The sequence below is a fragment of the Hippocampus bargibanti genome, linkage group LG20, assembly GCF_051943395.1.
Source record: "Hippocampus bargibanti isolate YZ-2025 linkage group LG20, ASM5194339v1, whole genome shotgun sequence".
Lineage (NCBI taxonomy): Eukaryota > Metazoa > Chordata > Actinopteri > Syngnathiformes > Syngnathidae > Hippocampus > Hippocampus bargibanti.
The window spans coordinates 9694112-9719110 of record NC_142753.1 but is presented as its reverse complement, the minus strand read 5'-3'; the positions used below and the strand labels follow the sequence as shown (position 1 = coordinate 9719110).

General features: G+C 41.6%; 1 protein-coding gene across 2 annotated transcripts in view; it reads right to left on the bottom strand.

Annotated features, from left to right (window-relative positions):
* The window catches only part of LOC148883097 (poliovirus receptor homolog), a 134552-nt gene extending 111622 nt beyond the window's left edge, over positions 1 to 22930 (bottom strand). Inside the window, exon 1 of one of the 2 annotated variants that reach the window (XM_089023709.1) lies at positions 22427 to 22930. In XM_089023709.1, the coding sequence (XP_088879835.1) occupies positions 22427 to 22520 (94 nt within the window). In that variant the 5' untranslated portion in view covers positions 22521 to 22930. The remainder of the gene's footprint in view (positions 1 to 22426) is intronic. The other variant, XM_089023711.1, reaches the window with a different exon arrangement.
* Between the last annotated feature and the right edge of the window lie 2069 nt (positions 22931 to 24999).

Here is a 24999-nt window from a genome sequence, read left to right as displayed (position 1 = left end):
AGGCTGCTTGTTATGTGATTGACGACATCTTGAAAAATCAGTAAGGTTGACATCCAAGTCAGTGAAAGAAATTCTAGTTACGGCAACTTAAAAAAAGGGTTCATTCATGGCATGCTGATACAGTGATACCTCGGTTTACGAACCCCTTTGCTTACAAACTTTTCGGTTAATGAACGTTACATTGATGAAAATTTTACCTTGGCATACAAACTATTTTTCGGGATACACACGGAGCTGCCACAATGAGTGATGTGTCGTACGCGAACGATCCCGTTCTTCTAACAAGAAAATGGCAGCCGACTATTTTTGTCCTCTATTCCCCGCCCCCAGTCTTTGGATCAAGCCACATGATTGGTCAAGAACGCAGCAGTGAGTGGGGTGGGGTTTACAAATAGAGAGAGAGTGAAGCCGTTCTCCAAAAAGAAAATGGCTGCCGACTTTTTTTGTCCTCTATTCCCCGCCCCCAGTCTTCGGTTAAAGCCACGTGATTGGTCAAGAATGCAGCAGTGAGGGGAGATGCTTTAAACATTAAAGAGACAGGCAGACAACAGTGAGAGAGTTTCAACTTTGATAGTTCAAAGGCAGAGTGTAGACTGCAAGGTTAAAATATCATCAATAAGGCTCCACAAATAACCCGCACAGCCATCTGTACACTTGATGCAAAAAGCTATCAACCCAGTTAAACAGAACACAATTGATGAGTAACTAGGTAAAATTATCACAGAGAAAGCACCTTTAAGAGATCATTCCTCAAGATGGTGAAAGAAGAAGGTTACGTTCCTCATCAAGTGTTTAATGTTGATGAAACCGGCGACTCTATTCCATCAACTCACCAACGACCATTACAAAGGTAAATAAAATGACTATTATACAGTACTGTTTATTTCTTTAATTATAATACCATAGCACATTTATTATACATAAAATAAGGTATATTTTGTGTAGTTTTAAGGCTTAGAAAATAAAAAAAAAAAAAAAAAAAATCTGTTTTATGGGGACCTGGGAACGGATTATTCTCATTTTAATGTTTTCCTATAGGAAATTATTTTTTGGGATACACACTCTTCGCCTTACACACACTGTCCGGGAACCAATTAAGTATGTAAGCCAAGGTATCACTGCAGTTGTCTGGAAACAACAGATTGCCTGGCAGCTGGCCATTGGTGGAGTCGAAAGTGTCAAATGGATAGAAATGAACATGAAGATGAGAACAGAGGAGGAAGAGGAGCACAGACAAGAGGATGAAGATGAGGGGGGGGGGCAGGTCTCTCCTCTGAGAGCTGCCATCAATAATCCATGCCGCCTTAAATCGTTATTTTACACAGGGGTGAAATAAATAAATAAATGGGGCTTCTGTCTTCATCTTTTAAGAGGGGTTTTGTGTTTTCATTGCTTGCTTGCTTGTTTGTTATCAGGATTACACCCCCCCCCCCCAATATTTTTTAATTCTGGTTGACCAAATAAATGGACATAAAATAAAACCCAATGAAAAATAGGAAAATATTTCTCAAGGGTCCTTATGTTTTTCTATCAAAGGAGCTATATGGTTATCTAGCTAGCTTGTTAGCTATATACTTTGATAACTAGCTCATTCGCTAAGGAACTATCTACTTGGTTACTTCCTTAGCTACTTAGTTAACTAGCTAATGAACTAATTGTTATTATAGCTAGCTAAGGAGCTATACAGTTATCTAGCTTGTTAGCTAGCTACTTTGACAACTATCTACTTCGCTAATGAACTATCTACTTAGCTAACAAAGTTGCTACTTAGCTAACGAACTAGCTAGCTAACGAATTAGCTATTTAAGATAGAAAGGTAGAAAGGAAGACAGACAGACGACGAACGAGCTAAGTAGCTAACGAACGAGCTAAGTAGCTAACGAACGAGCTAAGTAACTAACAAACGACCTACGTAGGTAACAAAGTAGCTTACGAAATAGATAGGTAGCTAACAAACTAGCTAAGTAGCTAACAAACAAGCTAAGTAGCTAACGAAGGAGCTAAGTAGCTAAAAAAACAGCTAAGTAAGGAGTTGCTTAGTAGTTTACTAACTAACTAGGTAGCTAGCAAACGAACTAAGTAGCTAACGAACGAGCTAAGTAGATAACGTACTCGCTAAGTAGCTAACGTACTCGTTAGCTGTCTTTGTGTTTTGAAAGGCACTTAGAAATTCAATGTATTATTATTAGTAGTAGTAGTAGTAGTACTATTATTAGTATTATTATTAGTATTATTATAGCTAAGATAGACAGACAGACACAGAGACAGAGAGAAGGCGCTTAGAAATTAAATGTATTATTATTATTATTATTCTGATAAATAGCACCTTGAAAGGCACCTAAGGAACGTACATACTCATACATTAGCATTTACGAAATCAAACTACACGATGGCGTTAATGGTGCTAATTAATGATCAGCACGGCATTGCGATAATTGGTCTGCAAAGGGTTAAACGGCAAAGAATGCAACAGGCAGCCACCAAACATTCCTGCCGGGAAAGCGGCTCTGTGGCATTCCGACCAATCGTTCCTTCCGTATTAGCTCTTCGTCGCAACCTGCGAGGGCACGCGCGCCTCCTCCTCGCAGAGAGATGAGAAAATGGTTGTGAGAAGGGGAGGAGGAGGTTAAAAAGGAAACAAAAGCGAAACAAGGACAGTGGTGATGAAGCACTAGGCGAGGAAAGGATCATGGGGGAGGCGAAAGGGTGAGAATTAGGGAAAAAAAAAGGAGGAAAATGACATGACAGCCAAGTAAGAAGGGGGAGAAAAGAAAACAGCATCGGAAATAAGGAAGAGGAGTCGGCTGAGGCGTTGCCGTGGGCGATGTCATTGTGTGCCTTTCCGCGCGCATGCTAGCAGCTCCTCTTCCTCGCTATTGTCATACGTACAGTTGGCCCGAGCGTAATCCACTTTAGCTCGGCGGACGACAAAGCCAACTGTAGTGACATCTGAAAAGATATCTTCATGTTGCCATAACTGCACACCCCATTTTTCTCCACCAATCAACCGAGTACCCCCCGCCACTATTTTTGACCCTATCCAGTGTTGCAAAATTTCGAATTTCAAGGATTCTCAAAATGGACGCAAGCCAAAGTCATCAGGTTTTAAACGACACGAAACTATCACACGAGTGACACTACAGTGATACCTCGGTTTACCAACCACTTGGCTTATGAACTTTTCGGTTTACGAACGTTGAACATTTTACCTTGGCATACGAACTATTTTTCGGGATACACACGGAGCTGACACAATGAGTGATGTGTCGTTCGCGAACGAGCCCGTTCTCCTAACAAGAAAATGGCAGCCGGCTTGTTTTGGTCCTCTATTCCCCGCCCCCAGTCGTTGGTTAAAGCCACGTGATTGGTCAAGAACGCAGCAGTGAGGGGAGGGGGGTTACAGACAGAGAGAGAGAGTGAAGGCATTCTGCAAAAAAGAAAATGGCTGCCGAATTTTTTTTTTTGTCCTTAATTCCCCGCCCTCAGTCTTCGGTTAAAGCCACGTGATTGGTTAAGAAAGCAGCAGTGAGGAGAGATTGTTTAAACATTAAAGAGACCGGCAGACGACAGAGAGAGAGTGACAAAATGGATAGAAAAGACTGAAATTTGGACTCGTTTCAACTTTGATAGTTCAAAGGCAGAGTGTAGACTGCAAGGTTAAAATTCCCATCAATCAGGCTCCACAAATAACCCGCACAAGCCATCTGTACACTTGATGCAAAAAGCTATCAACCCAGGTAAACAGAACACAATTGATGAGGAACTAGATAAAATTATCACAGAGAAAGCACCTACAAGGATCATTCCTCAAGATGGTGCATGATAAAGGCTGCGTTCCTCATCAAGTGAGGTAAATAATGCAACTTTATTATAAAGTCCAGTTTATTTATTTAATTATAATACCATAGCACATTTATTAAACATAAAATAAGGTATATTTTGTGTAGTTTTAAGGCTTAGAAAATTACAAAGTAGAAAATTATGTTTTATGGGGACCTAGGAACGGATTATTCTCATTTTAATGGTTTCCAATGGGAAATTATGTTTTGGGATACACACTTTTCACCTTACACACTCTGTCTGGGAACCAATTAAGTTCGGACGCCAAGGTATCACTGTATTTACCACAGAATCCTTTAAAAAAACTGCTGCTCACTCAACCGAAGAACCATCGCTTGAGTCTATTACACAAAAAAAAAAAAAAAAATCCAGAGGATCCTTCAAGACTGGCCATCCCATTTCTGTCACCATCCATCATGATACATCTCGAGTACAGCATCCTCATCTCGGAGTAGATACGGCGATTCGGTGACATCAATTCTAGAGTCTCTCATCCAAAGGGCAGTTCTTCTGTCCCAAGGATGCTTCAAACTGCGAAAGGTATGGATGGCCTCGGCGGCTAATCATTCCCACTTCTGACACCGTTCCTCACAGAAATCTCAGGAGGAGTGTCGGGATGACAGTGCGGATGAGAAACAATCTGCAGTTCAAATAAAATGGCTCCCTCTGGTACACAGTTGGAACGCAGCTACGCTTGTCCGCACTTTTGGCATTTCAGAGTCATTTTCACGGGCTTTGGCCGGTGGTCTACAAGTCCTTCCTCTCACCTGAAAATTTAAAAGCCCCTTCACAACAACGTTTTATGAAAGATTATTACACATTGACTGGTTGTGGCTAATCATGGTTTCACCAGTGGCGAGCCATGCTTATCCCACTTAGGCCTTCAGTAGTGCTATGTCTGAATCAATACAAACCCTAATACAGTAAAGTCTCGTTAGATCGATATCGGATATATCGATAGTCCCGGTTATATCGATACTATTTCTATGCACGCACGGAGAAAATTACATGCAAACAGGGTCGGATATATCGATAGTCCCGGTTATATCGATATTTTTTCGGACTCCCTTGAATATCGATATAACGAGACTTTACTGTAATAATAATAATAATAATAATAATAATTTCATTTCTAAGCGCCTTTCAAAACTCTCAAGGTCACTTTACAGTCACAGATCAGTTTTTCTGTGGGTGAGCAGTGGCAGCCACACGCGCCAGCGTTCACCTAGAATTCAAATAGATAGAAAGCTAGCTAGCCAATCGATAGCTAATAGTTAGCTAGCTAGCTAGATAGCCAGCCAGCTATATAGCTATAGTTTAAAAGAGTCCAAAAACGGATTTAAGAAACATATTGCAGAGGGTTTGTCACATGATGGCTTCACAGAGTACGCATTAAATTGAAAAAAAAAAATGTCGTCGGCAAATTCCACGTGAGCCGAATATCATCCTGGAAAGGAATGTCGCAGGTCCACAATCCGAGGATCAAGTCCACGGTTGGTTTGTTCGCTTCGGCATCCCTGATCAGAGGCGCCAAAAAAACGAGTTGCGTCGGGTGTGGAAAATCCCAGCGTGTACAAACTGAAATCCTGGCAGAGACGTCGCCCGCTAAGTGAGAGGCTATGACTGACAATTCCCAAAAGAGCGTACAGTTTATGGAATAACACTAATCTGCTCTGGGCTGCCGTACTCTGCTGCCAGTGCTTGTAATTCTATTGTTGCCTGGAGCCGGAGAGGCTTTGTGTCGCATTGTGGCCAGGGGTCTCCAAAAAGTGTGCAATACACAACGCCATGACAAAAAAAAAACACACAAAAAAACACTGGCAGGATGATAAACAAGCATATGCAAAACAGACACCCCCCCCCCCCCATCTGGCCATTGTCGGTCCAATCATCTTGCGAGCTATTCCGCTACGTGCAATATGCGTCCGCCTGATAAACCGCGAGAGCAGACGACGATTTGGCTTCTTTGGTCTTCACAAAGTCCTCATCGTCCTACTCATCCAACTCAAAGTCCCAGAATGCCAAGCGGCGGCGTGACTTTACAGCCGGTTCAAACGTCGGGCGACACCTGTGGTGGGGAATCGCCATCCATCGCCATTTTTTTCATTTTACACATCGTCACGCATGAAATGAGCTGCATTTTGTATTTTAGCATTTATCTCATGTACTCTTGCATTACCCACACACACACACACACACACACACACACACACACACACACACACATAAACACTCGACCCTGATGCGACTGGACCTGACCCCAATTTGTTTTATACGGCCATCTTCCAGGGTTAAATCTTCTAGCGGCTAGCGCCCCCCACCCCCTTTCCATAAATCTAGTGTGAAATGTAGTGGACGTCAATGAAGTGCTACTTGAAAGTGTGGCGCACTGAATCCTTCAAAGAAATGGCGACAAGCTAACGGGATAGCAAGCGTCGGCCGAGCCGCAGAAATGAAAAAGAAATTAAAAAAAAAAAAAAAAAAAAACAAAAGACAACTAGCAAATGTCCCCATTGTGGGATGAATAAAGGTTTTTCTAATTCTGATAGACTAAAAAACATCAATAGGGAATGCCCAAAATGGCTGCTTCAAAACAAAATGGTCAACATCCTGTTTAATTTCAATCACGTGTCTTTGAGACGACCGTAGTAACTTTTTTTTTAATGACATAAAAAGCTTTGAAATGTCGTGTTTGTTTAAATAATTTGTTAAAAGTTGTGTTTTTAGCTAAATAGCCACAAAAACATCCTATAAATAAAGTCAACAATCTAATGCTAATGCTAACACATCCGTCAAAGAGGTGGACTGAGGATCAGCATGGCAACAACACAACCTAATTAGACAACTTGGAATATTTTGTTCAAAGGTCTAATTATTACAGGTACTTACTCCTTAGCTCATTAGGTATATTCGCTAACAAAACAAACGCTATTTCAGAAAAACCAAACAAACACCTAGCTGCCGCGGAATTCCAAGTGTCGCGTGCGGCGACCGCTCGCTGACAGAGGATGCGTTTAAGCGCAGGGGGGTTGGGTGGTGGTTGCGTATTACGCACCTTTCATGCGCTTTGTGCAATGAGACGCACAACAGCGCTAATTGGAAAGCAAATGTCAGCTGGCAGGCTAGGTGGCTAATTAGCAGTTCCGGCGCGGCACATTAAGCGGCGTGTTAACATTACTGACTGCTGTCCGTTTATCATATATACAAATGGGGTGGGGGGTGGTGGGGTGGGGGTTAAAGAGGTGGTCCCGATTCATCAATATCAATATCACCACCGTTTTGCCTTGTGGGCCTTGTATGTAAATTAGCATATAACAAACTAATGACCACAAACTATTCCTTTAGTTAAATTGGGATGGATGCTACCATATAGCGCTTCAGACCCGACTAATCACCCGGAGTACAGCTATCAGCCACGCTCCACAAAACATTTTTATGACTAAATTTGGAAGATATTTTTCAACAAACATTTCAGTCCCATCTCGTCATAGCACAGACCATCACGAGAGTGAGTCAACTTTTCTTTCAACACAAAAGAACATGCTCCATTTTGGTTTTCAAGACTTGCTGTAATCTCATTTTCGAAGCATTTCGCACAAGCACTTCATGCCCGATGAGTCAGCTTCCTGTAATATCTAGTCAAGGACCGTGCGAAATGTTTGTACGCATAAAGCAAGGTTGCGTGGTCATCAGCAGTTAAAGCAACTATTGCAAGCTTTTCAGACCCGACGAGTCGCATACGCTCCTCACAAAATAGAGAATAAGCTTCAACAGAATAGCTCATACACCATATTTAGTGTATTAATAATGTGTTGAACCCACTCGAAGGAACAATCACAAGCACTTCAGACCCGACTAGTCTGACCCCCTCAATAAGAATCCATGATAAAGACTCGGGTCACAGAACACGCTCGTATTAACAAAAGTAACACGTACTAAAAGTGACAATATGGTTCTGTTGTCATCACCCCTTTGGGTAAGACTTACAACCGCGACCAGTCACATCCTGTCGCGCTATAACGAATGAAGTTTTTCAACAGGGGGGGGGGGGGGGGGTACAACCGGTTACGCTAAAATAATACACATTTGCTCTTAGGCGCTTCTTTTAGCTAGCTTTGTCTTCCTCCTGTGCCTCTTTGTCTCTTGATGAATGGTTTCTCTTCGCCGCCGCGTGTGTCTTTGTCGCGCCTGATAAGTGCTTGTGAGCTGCAGGTGTGTATTCCGGCGCTCGTATTGCATCTTTGTTGGTCTTTACGGGCCAATCCCTACCCGACATGGCAATTACGGCTCTGCCGGTGGGCATTGCCGGCCACAAAGGTCCACGGCAGAGGAATAACGCTGTCATCATAACGGTCCCTTGAGGCGGACATGTTTCCGAAACGCAATTTCACATCCATAACCGCGTCGATGGGGAGGGACACCAGTCAAGATCAATGGCAGCTTTTTGGTTATTGGTTGACAATTTTTGGTGGAAGGGGTAAAGAGCTGGCTAGCTAGCTAGCTAGCTATCGATTTGCTATCTAACGATGAAAAGTTTTCGTCAGCCGTCATCTGTACTTCTTTGAATGTGTCGGTCGTTTCGCTTCTTATCCAAGATGCTTCGTCAGCGAACTAGTCACTTTAGTTCGCTGACGAAGCATCTTTGAGAAGAAGCGAAACGGCCGACACCTTCAAAGAAGTACAGATGACGGCTAAAGAAACCTTTTCATCAATGGACCACTCCTGTACGACTGAGACCTTACACAGACGCATGAGCTATCAGTTATCTATTAGCTGGCTAGCTAACTTACTATCTATTTGAGTTATTTAGAGTTGAGTGAACGCTGGCGCATGTGGCTGCCGCTGCTCACCCACAGAAAAACTGATCCTGTGACCGTAAAGTTTTAGCTAAAGAGAATCAGGTCTTGCTACTGAATGTCAGATAGTAACGATTCTATGATGTAATAAAAATAAAAGCTAGTTTGCTAACTGGCTATTAGTGTGCTTGCTAACTGGCTATTGGCTGGCTTGCTAACTGGCTATTGGATGGCTGACTGTCTATTAGCTGGCGAGCTAGCTGTTGGCTGGCTGGCTAGCTGTTGGCAGGCTGGCTGTTGACTGGCTAGCTAGCTTTTAACTGAGTTATTCCGGATTGAGTGAACGCTGGCGCGTGTGACTGCCGCTGCTCACCAACAGAAAACCTGATTCTATGACTGTAAAGTGACCTTGAGAGTTTTCAAATGCGCTTAAATACATTACATGTACATTAAATGTATTACAGTGATACCTCGGCTTACAAACTTAATTGGTTCCCAGTGTGTGTAAGGCGAAAAGTGTGTATCCCAAAAATTATTTCCCATAGGAAACAATTGAAATGAGAATAATCCGTTCCCAGGTACGATAAAACATAATTTTCTACTTTCTAATTTTCTAAGCCTTAAAACTACACAAAATATACCTTACATAATTACAGCTCAGCAGGGAGTAATGGATTATTATAAAAGGCCACGCGCTGTGAGAAGGGGACCCACACTGCCTGCATTTATTTATTGTAATTTTTTTACCGCCAATCGATGTCACCCGATTTTGCACATGCACGTCAATCGTAAATACCCGTATATTGATGAAGCGGCGGCGGCGGCAATGTAGCATTGTTGCGCACACTGTAAACAATGCTCGCCAAGGTGCTGAAATGACGCGTGCACGCTAATGAGGACTGCGCGAGCGCGCGGTGGCGGCTCGGTGATGGAAGCAGTGGGTGTTTGTGATCACGCCACAGTCACTTTTTCACCAGCTATCAAAAATGTAATTGGTGCATACACTGTTGGGCATGATGGTATACACACACACATACACAACACACACACACACACGAAAAAAAAGGAAATTGAGTTATTTCAAATGCTATGCGAGCGCGCGACGTCCCGTTGTGTTCTTTTCCCTCATTAAGAGCAAACACCACAAATCAAACCGCCACCTGCTTAATTGAAAACAGAAGTTAGAAATCACGCGTGTGAGTGGCATGACAATCCCCTGAATGGGGGAAAAAAAACACACACAAACGCACACACACACACACACACACACACACACACACACACACACACACACACACACACACACACACACACACACACACACACACACACACACACACGCACACACACACACAAGAGCTATTGATCACTTCCAGATGAGATCAGTAGAGATCCATTATCTTAATGTACCTTGCGCTTAATAGTGTGTCTCTCTCACACACACACACACACACACACACACACACACACACACACACACAGACACACACACACACACTCACAAGGACCGTTGATTTGCTTAATCAGCAACATTTTGCTGAATTATTAAAGCTCCGAGAAAGCCGCGTACACATGCTGGTATTAGCGCGCTAGCATCCAATTAGCCTTCGCAGTTAGCCAACAAACGTAGTATGCGCCGGCGCAGGTCAGAATGCTATTCAAGCGAGTATCAAGTTACTGTGACAAATAATAAAGAAGTACATTAATAAAATAAAATATAAACAAAAAAATCAAGCTCGTCGATTTCCTACGAAATTTCTCCGTTAGCTTAACTCATTCACTGCCAGACGTGCAAAAATGTGTCATTGTCACGTGAATTCCAGGACCCAGAAAATATTGAGTTTTAGGACTACATAAATATTCAACGCAGCGTCAGAAACCTTAGACTCTCTTCTTTTATCAGAAAAAAAGAGTTAATTCCTAAATGATATGTGTCTGGAGTTATATGAGCAGGAAATGAGGGCGGCTGTCCAAAATACAATGCAATCCATACTTCTTGGTTTGTATCGCACTTTAACAACTGGTGGAACAAAGCGTGAACATGGAAAAAAAAGGAAAATGCTGCCCCCTTGTGGAAAACAAGAAAAATGGCCAAATGCCATGGCCAGCACTTTATCAGCTGGCTAGCTATTAGTTATATATTAGCCAGCTAGCTAGCTATTTTTCTGTTTGAGTTATTCCGGGTTGAGCGAACGCTGGTGTGTGTGGCTGCCGCTGCTCACCCACAGAAAAACTTATCCTGTGACTGTAAAGTGACCTTGAGAGTTTTGAAAGGCGCTTAGAAATGAAATGGATTACAGTGATACGTTGGCTTACGAACTTAATTGGTTCCCAAACAGAGTGTGTAAGGCGAAAAGTGTGTATCCCAAAAATTAATTTCCCATAGGAAACCATTAAAATAAGAATAATCCGTTCCCAGGCCCCCATAAAACATAATTTTCTACTTTCTAATTTTCTTATTATTTATCAAAATAAGAATATTCTGAAGACAAAGACTCCAATGCACTGTGTCGTCTACGTCTGGCGGCCGTTAGTCTCAAACTGAAGTGAGGAAAACGCCAGTGAGTGAAAAAGAGGGGGCCATGGGGGGCTTTATCTGCCCCGTCTCGTCAACGCCTCCAAACGTTCCCGTCGCCGCTGCTTCTCGTCAGTCTGCCGATAAAGCAGCGTCGCCGCTCCAGCGCTCCGGATTCATTTTGGTGTTATTCCGACGCGTCCTCGCGAGGCAACGCTAATTAGCATTTGACCTCCGAGCGCCCCGCCGCTTATTGACTCCTAACGAGCTGTTACATCATCGGCTCAAAGGCAAAGCCTGACTCATTTTTTTTCGGGTCGGCTGAATTACAAAATAATGGCATGGCATGAAAATGCTAATTAATCTCAGGTGACGTAGCATGTGACAGGAAGTTCTCAGAATTCATGATATTGGTGTTATGAATCAGAATTTTCAAAAACTGCTCCATAGCCGTCATCCACGTTCTTGTTCTCTTATAAATTCCCTAGATAGTTTACAGCGGTGCATGCTGGGCGTTGAAGGAGAGGAATATGAAAGTAAAACAAACCCCCCTCCCCAACCACCTGCTAGTGCCAGAACTACCGGAGCCTCCAAAAGCCTCCCTGGGGATGAAAACGAGTGAGTGATGTGTCGCTCGCGAACGAGCCCGTTGTCCTAACAAGAAAATGGCAGCCGGCTTGTTTTGGTCCTCTATTCCCCGCCCCCAGTCGTCGGTTAAAGCCACGTGATTGGTCAAGAACGCAGAAGTGAGGGGAGGTGGTTTAAACATTAAAGAGACAGGCAGACGACAGAGAAAGAGTGACAAAATGGATAGAAAACTGCGAAATTTGGACTCGTTTCAACTTTGATAGTTCAAAGGCAGAGTGTAGAATGCGAGGTTAAAATTCCCACCAATCAGGCTCCACAAATAACCTGCACAAGCCATCTGTACACTTGATGCAAAAAGCTATCAACCCAGCTAAACAGAAAACAATTGATGAGGAACTAGGTAAAATTATCGCAGAGAAAGCACCTACAAGGGATCATTCCTCAAGATGGTAAAAGACGAAAGTTACGTTCCTCATCAAGTGTTTAATGCTGAGAAAACCGGCCACTCCATTCCATCAAGCCATCAACGACCGTCACAAAGGTAAATAAAATGACTTTATTATACAGTACAGTTTGTTTCTTTAATTATAATACCATAGCGCATTTATTATACATAAAATAAGGTGTATTTTGTGTAGTTTTAAGGCTTAGAAAATTAGAAAGTTATGTTTTATGGGGACCTGGGAACGGATTATTCTCATTTTAATGGTTTCCTATGGGAAATTATTTTTTGGGATACACACTTTTTGCCTTACACACTCTGTCTGGGAACCAATTAAGTTCGCAAGCCAAGGTATCACTGTATTCCTAACAGCAAGCCCAGCAGTAATTACAACACTGCTTTAAAAACCTGCCTGAGGTGCAGACATTGACAGTAAAAAGAGGCAACCCGCTGACTGTCATTTCGCTTATCGCGGAACAGTCGGCGCCATTTGGGAGGAAAATGGCCGACCCCATGCGGCGAAGCGTCCCCGTCGCGCAGGACGGCCTGCTCGCCGCGTTCGTTCCCCACCCCGGGGGTGCTTTGCAGCATCGCTTGGTTGTCACATTTCACTTGATGACTGCCTAAAAACAGCAACAACAACTCAGGCGCTTTTTGTGGGGGGGGGGAGCGCCCGTAGCATGCCGTTACAGACACAAAACAAGAATCCTACTGACAATCGGATTCGGGAGCGTCACAAAAAAAAACTATTGATTTTCAACAGTGATGCCAGCGGCAATCGACGATATTTTTAGAGGCAAAATGGCAGTCATGCTGTGTTTATTTTTGATTTTTTTTTTTTTTTTTTTTTTTGTGGGTCTACTCATGGATTGATATGCCAACCACATTTCTTGGTGAAAAGTACAACAGGCTGCATAGGTTCCAGTGGTGGGCCGTGCATGTCACCCAAGGCCTTCAGTAGTGCTACGTCTGAATCAATCCGCTGCGAGTGTGGTGTGATATTACTACACGTCCACTAGAGGGTATCGTTGGCCAGGAAATAACTTGTGACTTGAAGAAACTTAAGAAATACAGTCATTAAACTGTCCGTTTTTTTTTTTTACGATGAACGTGTGGATTCATGATAACCTCCTAAAATGTCAACATTATTTGCTATTTTTGCTAGCTTAGGAGCTGTCCAACCTTAATGATGTCCATCTATTCTTAAAAAGTCCATCTTGAAAATGGCTTTAACAGTATATCTGCATCCAAATCCATTTCTTCTCCTCCTTTAGCCATTGTGGCTTGACAAAACTGCTATTAAATCGACAATATATTTGCTTATGCTGCTCACTGCAGATACGGTGTGCTAGCTCTGGCCAGTATGCGCTTTTCACTAGCAGCTCGTTATACTATAATTGGCTCGTGACTATCCAATCACAGTTTGCGAAAATTCCAATGTTTCCAGAGCCTTCCAGCAGGCCTTGGCTTGCCAACTCGAACTCTGATTGGTTAAAGCAACAGTTTCATCGACATTGATTTTTATGCTCCAGGGCCTGCAGAACCGATTGTGAAGGCGTCCAGGTAGATTTCTGACCCTGGTAACATATGATGGCTGAAATGTGACTGGTTAAATACTTAAATACGAAAACACGCATCTGGAAGCAGCACAACGATATTTGTGGGCCAGCAGAGAAGGCTTTGCAGGCCCTGAGAAGGCTTTGCAGGCCGTGACGGCCCACCACTACCAGATTCATTCGCGTCGCTGGTTAAAATACAATTTCAACGACGAATCGCATCTGATAAAGAAAACAACGTATCATATCCGTGCTTAGGGCGGAATTCGAACACCGATGACGACTTTTATGGATTTTGTGATGTCGCACAGGATGCCCGACAGGAAGCAGCGGGCCAATGTTGATGGACAGACGCACTGTAGACTGCACGATGGAAAATATTCCGCTTCCTACTCAACACCAGCCACCCACATAAGTCAGTGAGGTCCGGATAAGGAAATGATCCCTGACATGTCTGCCGTTATAAAAAAAAAATACAGTAAAGTCTTGTTATATCGATATCGGATATATCGATAGTCCCGGTTATATCGATACTATTTCTATGCACGCACGGAGAAAATTACATGCAAACAGGGTCGGATATATCGATAGTCCCGGTTATATCGATATTTTTTCGGACTCCCTTGAATATCGATATAACGAGACTTTACTGTATCCCCAAAAAAAAGGATGAATATGCATCGCACCCACAGGAAGTGAAAATTAGCTATCATTGGCTATTGGCTATCCAAACGTGAAGAACATTTAACCTTAACGGCTAGCAATAGCAGTTTTTTTTCATTGATTGAAAAGCTGTGCAAACTATGAGACTGAATAAAAAATGAGTGTTTGGAAGGCTAGTAGAAAAAGTGTGTGTTAAGGGGTGTTGGGGGGGCCGCAATGGCAGCCCTTTCCAATCCCTACAAAAAGCAGTTCCAACAAAAGGGCCTCAGAGGCAGCAGCTTGCCAGGATGGCTGCAAGAGAGAGTCGCTCGCGCAAGAATGTAAAAACAAAGAGAAAGGCTGAGAAGACACTGGAATGTGGCATATCTGTGAATTTTTGAGCGTGCAAGGTTGCAAAAGGCTGGTGAGTGACATGGGCGGCGGCCAATGATAGGGTCGAGGGTGACGGACGGTACCATTTTTTAAATGTGTTATCTGTCTGTCTGCCTTAGGTAGCGAGCTAGCTTGTTAGCTAAGTTGCTAGTTATCAAATTAGCTAGCTTGCAAGATAGCTAGATAACCATATAGCTCTCTCGCTAGCTATACTACGACTACTACTACTAATAATAATAATTTTACTAACTTTACTAATTGATGAACTTATTTACATTTAGGACAGCAATTCAACAAACAAATAGTAAAATATTTCCCAAGGGTCCTACCTTGTCATTGGGTTTTATTGTATGTCCTTTTCGCTGGTCAATCAGAGTTTAATAACGCAATTAAAAAAAACAAAGTTATATATCTATGTATTTATTTACCTGCTGGTCTGTCTATTTATTTATTTATATTGGTGTATTTATTTATTTATATTTCTATTTACGTATGGATTTATGTATGGATTGTTTGAATTTATGTATGAATTCATGTATTTACCTACACAGTAAAGTCTCGTTATATCGATATCGGATATATCGATAGTCCCGGTTATATCGATACTATTTCTATGCACGCACGGAGAAAATTACATGCAAACAGGGTCGGATATATCGATAGTCCCGGTTATATCGATATTTTTCGGACTCCCTTGAATATCGATATAACGAGACTTTACTGTATATCTATTTATTGTATTTTATTTTATTTTACAATTTCCAAAAGGTGGCTGTACATGTTCAATTCCCGAGTAAATTCGAGAATAACAGTGAATGATAAAAATTATCGTTCCTCTACCTAAAATGTATTTTTTGGGACTAGTTTGGGGTGTCTAAAACGAATTAATTTCTTTTACATTGTTTTCTATTGGAAATATTAATTTGGTTTTCATTCGATTTTGTTTTTAGTCATGTTAACTATCACAAATCCCATATTGACTCGTACCCACCGACGATTTTAACCCTGACTGAGCGAGTGGAGACCTGCTGAAGAATCCACAAGTACTTCCAAGTACCGACGAAAACTCCCACATCGACTCCCCCCCCTCACGTCGGCCTCTCCCGACCAGACGCCAGCGGGTCTCACTTATCATCCACGCCAAAAAAAAAAAAAACAAAAAAAACCCTCACAGCACTGCTCACGAGAGACGGCCGTATCCATGGCGACCATTACCAAATGGTCACGTCAGCTTGCAAAACAGGAAGTGTGATTTAGGTGCGATGCATAATGCAAGAGGCTACGAGGCACAATGCTCATTAGACGCACGGCGGGTCATTAACGTTGCTGATCGATAAAGCAAAGTGAGCGTGAGAAAAGATAAACAATGTGATGCAAGAGTCTGCAAAAGTCTGCCGGCCTTTCATTGCGGAAAAAACACCTCATAATTTAGATTTAGATTTTATTTTTTTTAATCCCTGTCTGTCCAATGGTCCAATGATGGTGTTTTTGGACCCCTTTCAGAAAGCTAACGTTCGGTAGCATCGGTGAAAAGACTCGCCAAAAAACGGTCGGGATACGAGTGGCTAATGAAAAACTGGTATGTTTAACGAGGTTCCTAACCTCAATTTTGCTTTTATTTATTTTTAGTCTGTTTAACTCATTCGCTGCCATACCAGAATTTGCTATCTATTAGCTAGCTACCCAGCTGGCTATCCTTTTGCTATCTAATAGCTATCTGTCTACCTACCTAGCTAGCTATCTATTTGCGATCCATTTTCTATCTATTAGCAAGCTAAATAGCTGGCAATATATTTGCTATCTATTAGCTAGCTACCTAGCTGGCTATCCTTTTGCTATCTATTAGCTATCTGTCTACCTAGCTAGCTAGCTATCTATTTGCTATCCATTTTCTATCTATTAGCAAGCTAAATAGCTGGCAATATATTTGCTATCTATTAGCTAGCTACCTAGCTGGCTATCCTTTTGCTATCTAATAGCTATCTGTCTACCTACCTAGCTAGCTATCTATTTGCGATCCATTTTCTATCTATTAGCAAGCTAAATAGCTGGCAATATATTTGCTATCTATTAGCTAGCTACCTAGCTGGCTATCCTTTTGCTATCTATTAGCTATCTGTCTACCTAGCTAGCTAGCTATCTATTTGCTATCCATTTTCTATCTATTAGCAAGCTAAATAGTTGGCAATATATTTGCTATCTATTAGCTAGCTACCTAGCTGGCTATCCGTTTGCTATCTATTTGCTTTCCATTAGCTATATGTCTAGCTATCTATTTGCGATCCATTTTTCTATCTATTAGCTAGCTACCTAACTGGCAATGTATTTGCTATCTATTAGCTAGCTACCTAACTGGCTATCTATTCGCTATCGTTTGCCATCTATTAGCTATCTGCCTAGCTAGCTATCTATGTAGCTGGCTATTTATTAGATATATGGCTATCTAGCTAGTTAGCTAACTGTGTAGCTTTCTATCTATTTGAATTACTTCCGGGTTGAATGAACACGGGTGCATGTGGCTGCCGCCAGCGTTGTTTTGATTATTATTTTTTTCATGATTATTTACTGAAAAACTGGAATGTTTAACGAGGTTCCTAACCTCAATTTTGCTTTTATTTATTTTTACTCTGTTTAACTCATTCGCTGCCATACCCGAATTTGCTATCTATTAGCTAGCTACCTAGCTAGCTATCCTTTTGCCATCTATTTGCTATCTGTCTATACCTAACTATTTGCTATCCATTTTTTTATCTATCAGCTAGCTACTTAGCTGGCAAAATATTTGCTATCTATTAGCTAGCTACATAGCTGGCTATCTATTTGCTATTGTTTGCTATCTATTAGCTATCTGCCTAGCTAGCTAGCTATGTAGCTGGCTATTTATTAGCTATATGGCTATCTAGCTATTTAGCTAACTGTCTGGATGGCTATCTGTTAGCTAGCTGGCTAGCTTTCTATCTATTTGAGTTACTTCCGGGTTGAGTGAACACTGGCGCATGTGGCTGCCGCTTCTCACCCGGAAAAAAAACGACCCTGAGACTGTAAAGTGACCTTGAGGGTTTTGAAAGGTGCTTAGAAATGAAATGTATTATTATTATTATTATTATTATTATGATTGAACCACAAAAACATGGTGCGATTGTCAAAAACAAGAGAACATCGAGTTGATACTCACTTCAAAGCAACACGTACACAAAAGTGATAAACGCTATGTTGTGATGTCACACATACGGGGCGATGCGTGAAAGCATCGCAAGCGATGAGTGCGGGAAATTGAAAGGCGAGCTGGGGTGGGGGGGGGTACTTCTTGTCAGCGCTTTACGAGAAGGCAGACATGAAAAGTGAAGTGGAGAAAAGATCAAGTTGGCTTTTGGAGCGCGCTGGAACAATAAGTCCACTCGCGCCTTTGGCTTTATTGTGCTTGTGAAAAGTAGGCAAAGGCGTGTGAGGCGTGTGCTAAAACACCCTCACATACACACACACACACACACACACACATACATAAACACACAGACAAATAAAGGACCACTCCTCTCAAGACAGTCTCTTGACATTTTGTCGATGCTTCATGAGCCACAGAGGGCTGTGGACCTTTACGGAAAAAGAATTACTTTTTTTTATTGTTTTTTTTTTTTTTTTTAAAGGTGACTGATTTTTGCAAATGGATCTCGGTCTTGGGTCGCTAAGGCCACCATTTGACCAATAGGATGTATTTATTTATTTATTTATTTATTTATTTATTTATTATATGTATCCATTATTTACTTATGTATTTATTTATTTATTTATTTATTTATTTATCAGATGATTATTTGTGTACTTGAATATTTATTTATGTACCTTTGTATTTATTTATTTATTTGTTTGTTTGTTTATTTATTTATGTACTTGTGTGTGTATTTATTTATTTATTTATTTATGTACTCATGTATTTATTTATGTACTCGTGTATTTATTTATTTATTTATCTGTGTACGTGTATTTATTTATTTGGGTACTTGTGCATTTATGTATTTATTTATTTATTTATTTATGTACTTGGGTATTTATGTATTTAATTGTGTACTTGTGTATTGATGTATTTATTTGTGTACTTGTGTATTGATGTATTTATTTGTGTACTTGTGTATTTGTGTATTTATTTGTGTACGTGTGTACGTACGTATATACGTATGGATTTATGTATGTGTACTTGTGTATTTATTTCTTTATTTGTGTAGTTGTATATTTATTGATGTCTATTTATTCTCATATATATTTGTTTGTTTTTGTACTTGTGTATTCATTTAATTATTTATCCGTCTATTTATTTATTATATCATTATTTTTTAAATGCTTATGTATTTATGTAATTGTATATTTATTTAGTTATTTGTATTTATTTATTTATTTGTGTACTTGTGTCTTCATTCAATTATTTATTTGTATCTTTATGTATCTATTTATTATCTGATTATTCATTTAAATATTTATATTATGGATTTATTATTTATTCATTGATTTATTTTTGTGTAGTTGTATTTTTATTCACTTATCTGTCTGCTTATTTTTTTGTGTACTTGTGTATTTTTATTTATTTATTTATGTATTTATGTATTTATTTATGTATTTATTTATTCATTTATTTATTCATTTATTTATTTTACTTGTATCATTTGTCCATGAGCATAGCGTCAATAAAGTTCCTCTTTTAATGAATTTTATTTGCAGGATTTCCCTGACACAGAAATGCTCTGCAGCCATTTCTGGAGTTATCAACACCTAAAATTCGGCCCCAGGAGACGGTTCTGCCTGGCAACGTGAAATTTCGTGGAAATGTACACTCAAGACTACATCTTGACCTTTGATGAAAACATTATAAAAAAAAATAATATGTGAGCGTTATTCCAAACACCCCTTGCTCGCTCCGCCTTTAGCGATAGCGATCTCGGAAGGTGACGAAAGCTCACCGAGGCCGTCCTCGCCGCGAATAAGCAATACCGGATGAGTCATTAATAATAAATAAAAAAAAACTGTGCAACAATCAGGCCGCGCCGCTCAAGATGCGATAATCATTGGCGCCTGCTCTCCGACTGATAAGCTCATCAACGGCAAACACATTGTTGACATTTCAGAATGGGGTCGCATCTATGGGGAAGTGCTGTGGCATCACTTAATTAGCATAGCTGCTAAAAAAACGCCTTCACCCTCACCTCCAGCTGTCACGACGTTACCCTGCGTCTCTATTCCGAAACCAGAGCTCATGGACAAAAAACACGACTCTACTTTAGCATGTTTTTATTACTGGCATTTAAAGGACAACCGACGTCTCCGGACAAGTCGTGTCCATAATTTGTACAATGTCTTCAAATGACTTCTACTGAGCGTATTTTACAATGATTCCACCGCATTTGCGTTTTAAGACTAGCGCTGAATATTCCGGAAGTCTTGTTTTTGAATTGGTGACGAGTCCATACGTGACGTCACTAAAGGAACGCCCCCTGACTGAAAAAAAAAGACACATTGTAGCAGTCCTTTCCCGAGTTGTAGAATTACTCAGCCGCCCGCTGTTAACAAACATCGCCAACGGGCCGACGTAAAACCAGTTGGGGCGCCAGCATCCCCGTAGTCGTAATATGAGAAACCCGGAGTGTGTAGAAAGTCCTCGACGGCTGATAAATCGACTTGTGTTGTTTTACGTCCAAGTGACAAAAAGATACCAAAATTCACCGCACGCAGCCTTGAACTATCAAAACAGTGCACAGTCTGAGCGTGACGTCCTCTGATCTACTGTTAAAAGGACACTTTTGATTCTCTCCTCTTTCATCTCAAACGGCTTTAAACACCAAATTGCATAAGGAGGGGGTTGTCCGTGTTTGATGTTTATTATTTTACTTTGTTAACTATTTTGTTTAGCGCTTTGTGACAGCTTCAGCTGTAGTTTTAAAGCGCTATAAAAATCCAAATGTATTGTATTGTAAAAACAGAACAGCCGCTTCGCCCGAGGCCGGCTGGGTGCTACATTGTTTCACATTCAAACATCCAAGCCTGCCAAGTGAAAAACACACACATGGAAGCACCAGTCAAGCAATAATCATTAAAAGCCGCGAGCAGTTTGTGTTCGATACATTCACAAAATGGCGACTTTAAAACCAAAATGGCCGATTTCGCGTCAAATTTTCAGTGTTGCTGATAAAGTCGCTCAGGGAGGAGATATTCATGTTTTTCATGAACATGCCACTTTTCATAGTCAAACTGACGCACGGGTAATTATAACTGGAGGCAAAAAAATAGAGCAACAACACAAAAAAAAGCTTTTGACAAAAGCTAACAGAGAAAAGGGGCGGAGTCATTTTTTTTCTACAACAAGAAGCCACATCCAGTGACCTCATCTGATCAGTTATGAAAATCAATCATAATAATAATACATTTCATTTATAAGGGGCTTTCAAAACTCTCAAGGACACTTTACAGTCACGGGATATTTTTTTGTGTGTTAATATATATATATTGAGTGTGTTTTTACATTCGACATTAATTACAAAATAAAACATATCAGATTTGTTCCAAGTGTCTACACAAACACATTTCTTTGCTTTGAGGAGAATCGAGTCACCGTGGAAAATTTACAGCTAGTGTTAGTCATTCCCTTTAACTCGTATTTTTATTGTAGTAATAGTTATCGTGTACGGATATCAACAGATTATTAAATCAAATAATAACAATAAACAAAATTCAACTAATTTAAGTGGATTGGGGTCAATAGGGTAACTTAACTATCTTTCCAAGCACTTAGGTTGCCATATTTTTTTTGTCCATTTATCTCATAGTCTTTCATATTTCTTCAAAGTTATTAAATGTATTTTTTTTTTCATGACTAAACAAGCCTATTTCAAGTGCCAACCTCCAGTCTGATCAACTCTTCACGTGGGCATGCGATGTCAAGTCAACAACTATAAAACCGTTCAATGAACATCAACTGAGTGTTCCCATTATAAATTGAGCAACGACACACAGATTTCAACGGTAACTAAAAAATTTTTGCACCCGTGCTTGGCAACAAGGTGGGCGAGGTGCCCCCCTTATTTGTATTTTTCAAATGACCCAACTATTTTCAAGCTTTACCACTTGATCAATTTGCATCTGTAGCAGGGGTGTGTGTGAAAAACAGTCCCGATCAATAACTTGCAATCTCTTACAAAGTTGCCACGTGTAGGCAGGTGTCTTAATGAATCACAGTTATTTATAGAGCGTGTGAGCTCGTGCACGGAAAATGCCTTAGGGGGTGTTGAGGAAACGGGTGAGGGGGCGCACCTTGGCATGTTTATTAACGCTACCGTAAATCAAACGCCGTTTGATGTTTTGATAGCACTCAACACACGCTGGGGTGACATTGTCCAGCAATAACAACGCGATAAGTGTCCTCTCCCGTGACAAGCAGGTGTTCTCTCCTCTCCCGAACCATTCACGACAACAGCGGGTGTCCAACAACACATTCCAGCAGGTGAACGTGAGCTCAAGGCGGATTAAAAACCTCACCTGCCGTCCCAAGTCGACGACTTAAGCAGCAGCAAAGACAAAACAAACCACACTAGAGTGCACAACGTGGGACATTCATCGCCTGACAGACACCGAGAAACTTTTCCGTGCTTTGCCCCCGTTTCGGTGAGCTTACCTCGGCCGGCGAGAAGAAGCCAAGTCGACGCCAGGAGAAGCAGCGGCAGTCGGTTTGTGGACCGGGAGGAGGACCGAGCGACGTCGATGGCCATTGTTGAGCACCCCGGAGCAGGTGGACGTCAGGGGAAAATCCACAAGAGACAGATTCGTCCACGAACTTGTGCGTTCTTGCGTGCGTCCGCACGCCTGTTCGTGTTTGGGTGCTTGATTAGGAGCGACTCGCTGCCAGGTTGTCGACGTGCGCGGTTCGCGTCTGCGTGCGTGCGCGCCTCCTCCGGCTGCGTGACTGACGGCGAGGAGCGGAACCACTCCCCGGGTGGGCCGGACGCACTGCGCACTCTCAGACCCCCTGCAGGATGCCCGAGTGAGGGGCGAGCAAGCGAACTAGCCGGGGGAAAAAACTGTGCGTGTGTGTGTACGTGTGTGTGTGAATGAATACGTGAAAGTGTGAAGCCCCGCCAGCGTAGAATTGAACTGTGATGTCAAAACAGCGACACCAAGAGGACAATCGGCGACATGCATTTAATGTTTCAGTCTCGCCTAAAAACAAACTCAACCAAAAAAGTCATAATCGTCACGAGTGACAAAAAATACCCTCACAAAAATGTATTATGATGAAAAATAATGACAAACATTAAAAAAAATCGAGTTTCTCACATTTTTGTCACATTCAATTCAACTCAATCATGTATGGCCGCCATGACCACCTAGTGGCAGTATAACCTCGACGTAGAGTACAGTTCGACAATAAAACGTCACAACTCGCCAAGAAAATCGGTCACCCCTCAGAGAGGATAAAGAATTAATGACCGTCTGTCGAGTTGTGGCAGTTTGTGCTCAAAATGTCACTCGTTTAAAACTTTAATGACACTACAAAGATGCTAATCGTTGCGTGAGACGTTTGCTAGCAGACGTTTGTATGTGTTCGCGTTAAGCTAGCAGGCAAAGCTCGGTGGTTGTTTTAAGCGCACGTTGTGTAATCGCTTTTTTATTCTCCTGAGTTTGACAAACCCCCTCTCACCCTCCCTCACGCACACCATTTAAGTATTGAATCGTTCATACCCGGTGTGACAGAACCTGTATTCTCGTTTAGCTTCAGATTTATGGAATAATAGCGATCTGCCAATCAAAAGAAAAAAATGGGCTTTATTGAAGGGAATGTGCGGCGGGGAGCGCTGTTCGGAGCCTTCAATTTGAGGTAGTGGTGTGTGTGTGTGTGTGTGTGTGTGTGTGTGTGGTGGGGGTTCCATTGTGGGTCAGACAGGCCATCAAAATGATGATTGATGACAGTCGTCCACCAGCACTTTAAGCTGCAGGAAGAAAATGTGCAATAAAAAATGTTCCTGTTTTATGAGCGGTACATAAAGCATACATGAATGTTTCTTTAGTCACTCCATTTGGCAAATGTTGTCTTCTTTCTCTCACTCCACCTCTTCTTTCATTTTCTTTTCTCATGCCCTCAATTCTACCACCTCTCATTGCACTTCTCTTCCACCTCCTCCTCCTTATCTTACGCTCCCTCTCTAACTTTCTTTTTCTCTTCTCAGCCTTCATAGCAACAAAGCTTCAAAGGCAGGCAGCTAAGTTACAGCAACGTTTGGCTTCAGCCACTATAAAAACGCCGCTGACAGGAGATGGCTTTTAACTCCATGGCATGCCAACGCGCTAACATGTAGCACGAACAACAACAAAACAACGACGCCCTCCTGCCACTTCAACGTGACAGTTGCAAAGTTTTACCGTACGGAAAATGCAAACAGCAATGATAAAGATATTATGGATGATATCATTCTGGTGGACCCTGTGAGCCTGCCCACCTCCCCATTAACAGCATTAGCACCTCGTTAGCCATCTGTAATCTAGCCCACCCTCTATTTTGGCTCCTGATGTAAACAGCTCAATCTCAGCAGGGCACGGAAGCCGTCACGGAAGGTTCCACATTCGATGTGTGTGTGTGTGTGTGTGTGTGTGTGTGTGTGTGTGTGTGTGTGTGTGTGTGTGTGTGTGTGTGCGGCCACATGGAGGCAGGCTATAAACCCCAATTCAATTTGGTTAATTTTTCGTTACATTTTAAAGTTTGCTTAAAGGACAACCGACGCCTCCGGAAACATCGTGTCCATAATTTGTAAAATCACTTCAAATGACTTCTACTAAGCGTATTTTACAACGATTCCACTGCATATAGCTATATTTTACGTTTTAAGACTGAATATTCAGGACGTCTTGTTTTCAAGTTGGTGACGATGCCTGACGTGACGTCACTGAAGGAACGCCCCCGACCGAGAAAGCGACACACAATGCATTTTGGGTACTTTGTTTGGTCTGAAAACTTCATGTTGATGGCGAAATTAGAAGGAAAACATATAAATAAAACAATAGTGAATCGTTGTGTGTTGCACCAAGACTACTATTTGATACTAGTTGAGACAAATCAGCCCATTTCCAATGGAGCTTGGGCTGCATCTTGTGCATTTTCCAGGACGCTACATTGGAGTCCAGACGCCTCAAAATGATCCGGAAGGACTTCTTTAATTGATAGCAAACGTTTATGCTTTCCTCTTCAGAACTATT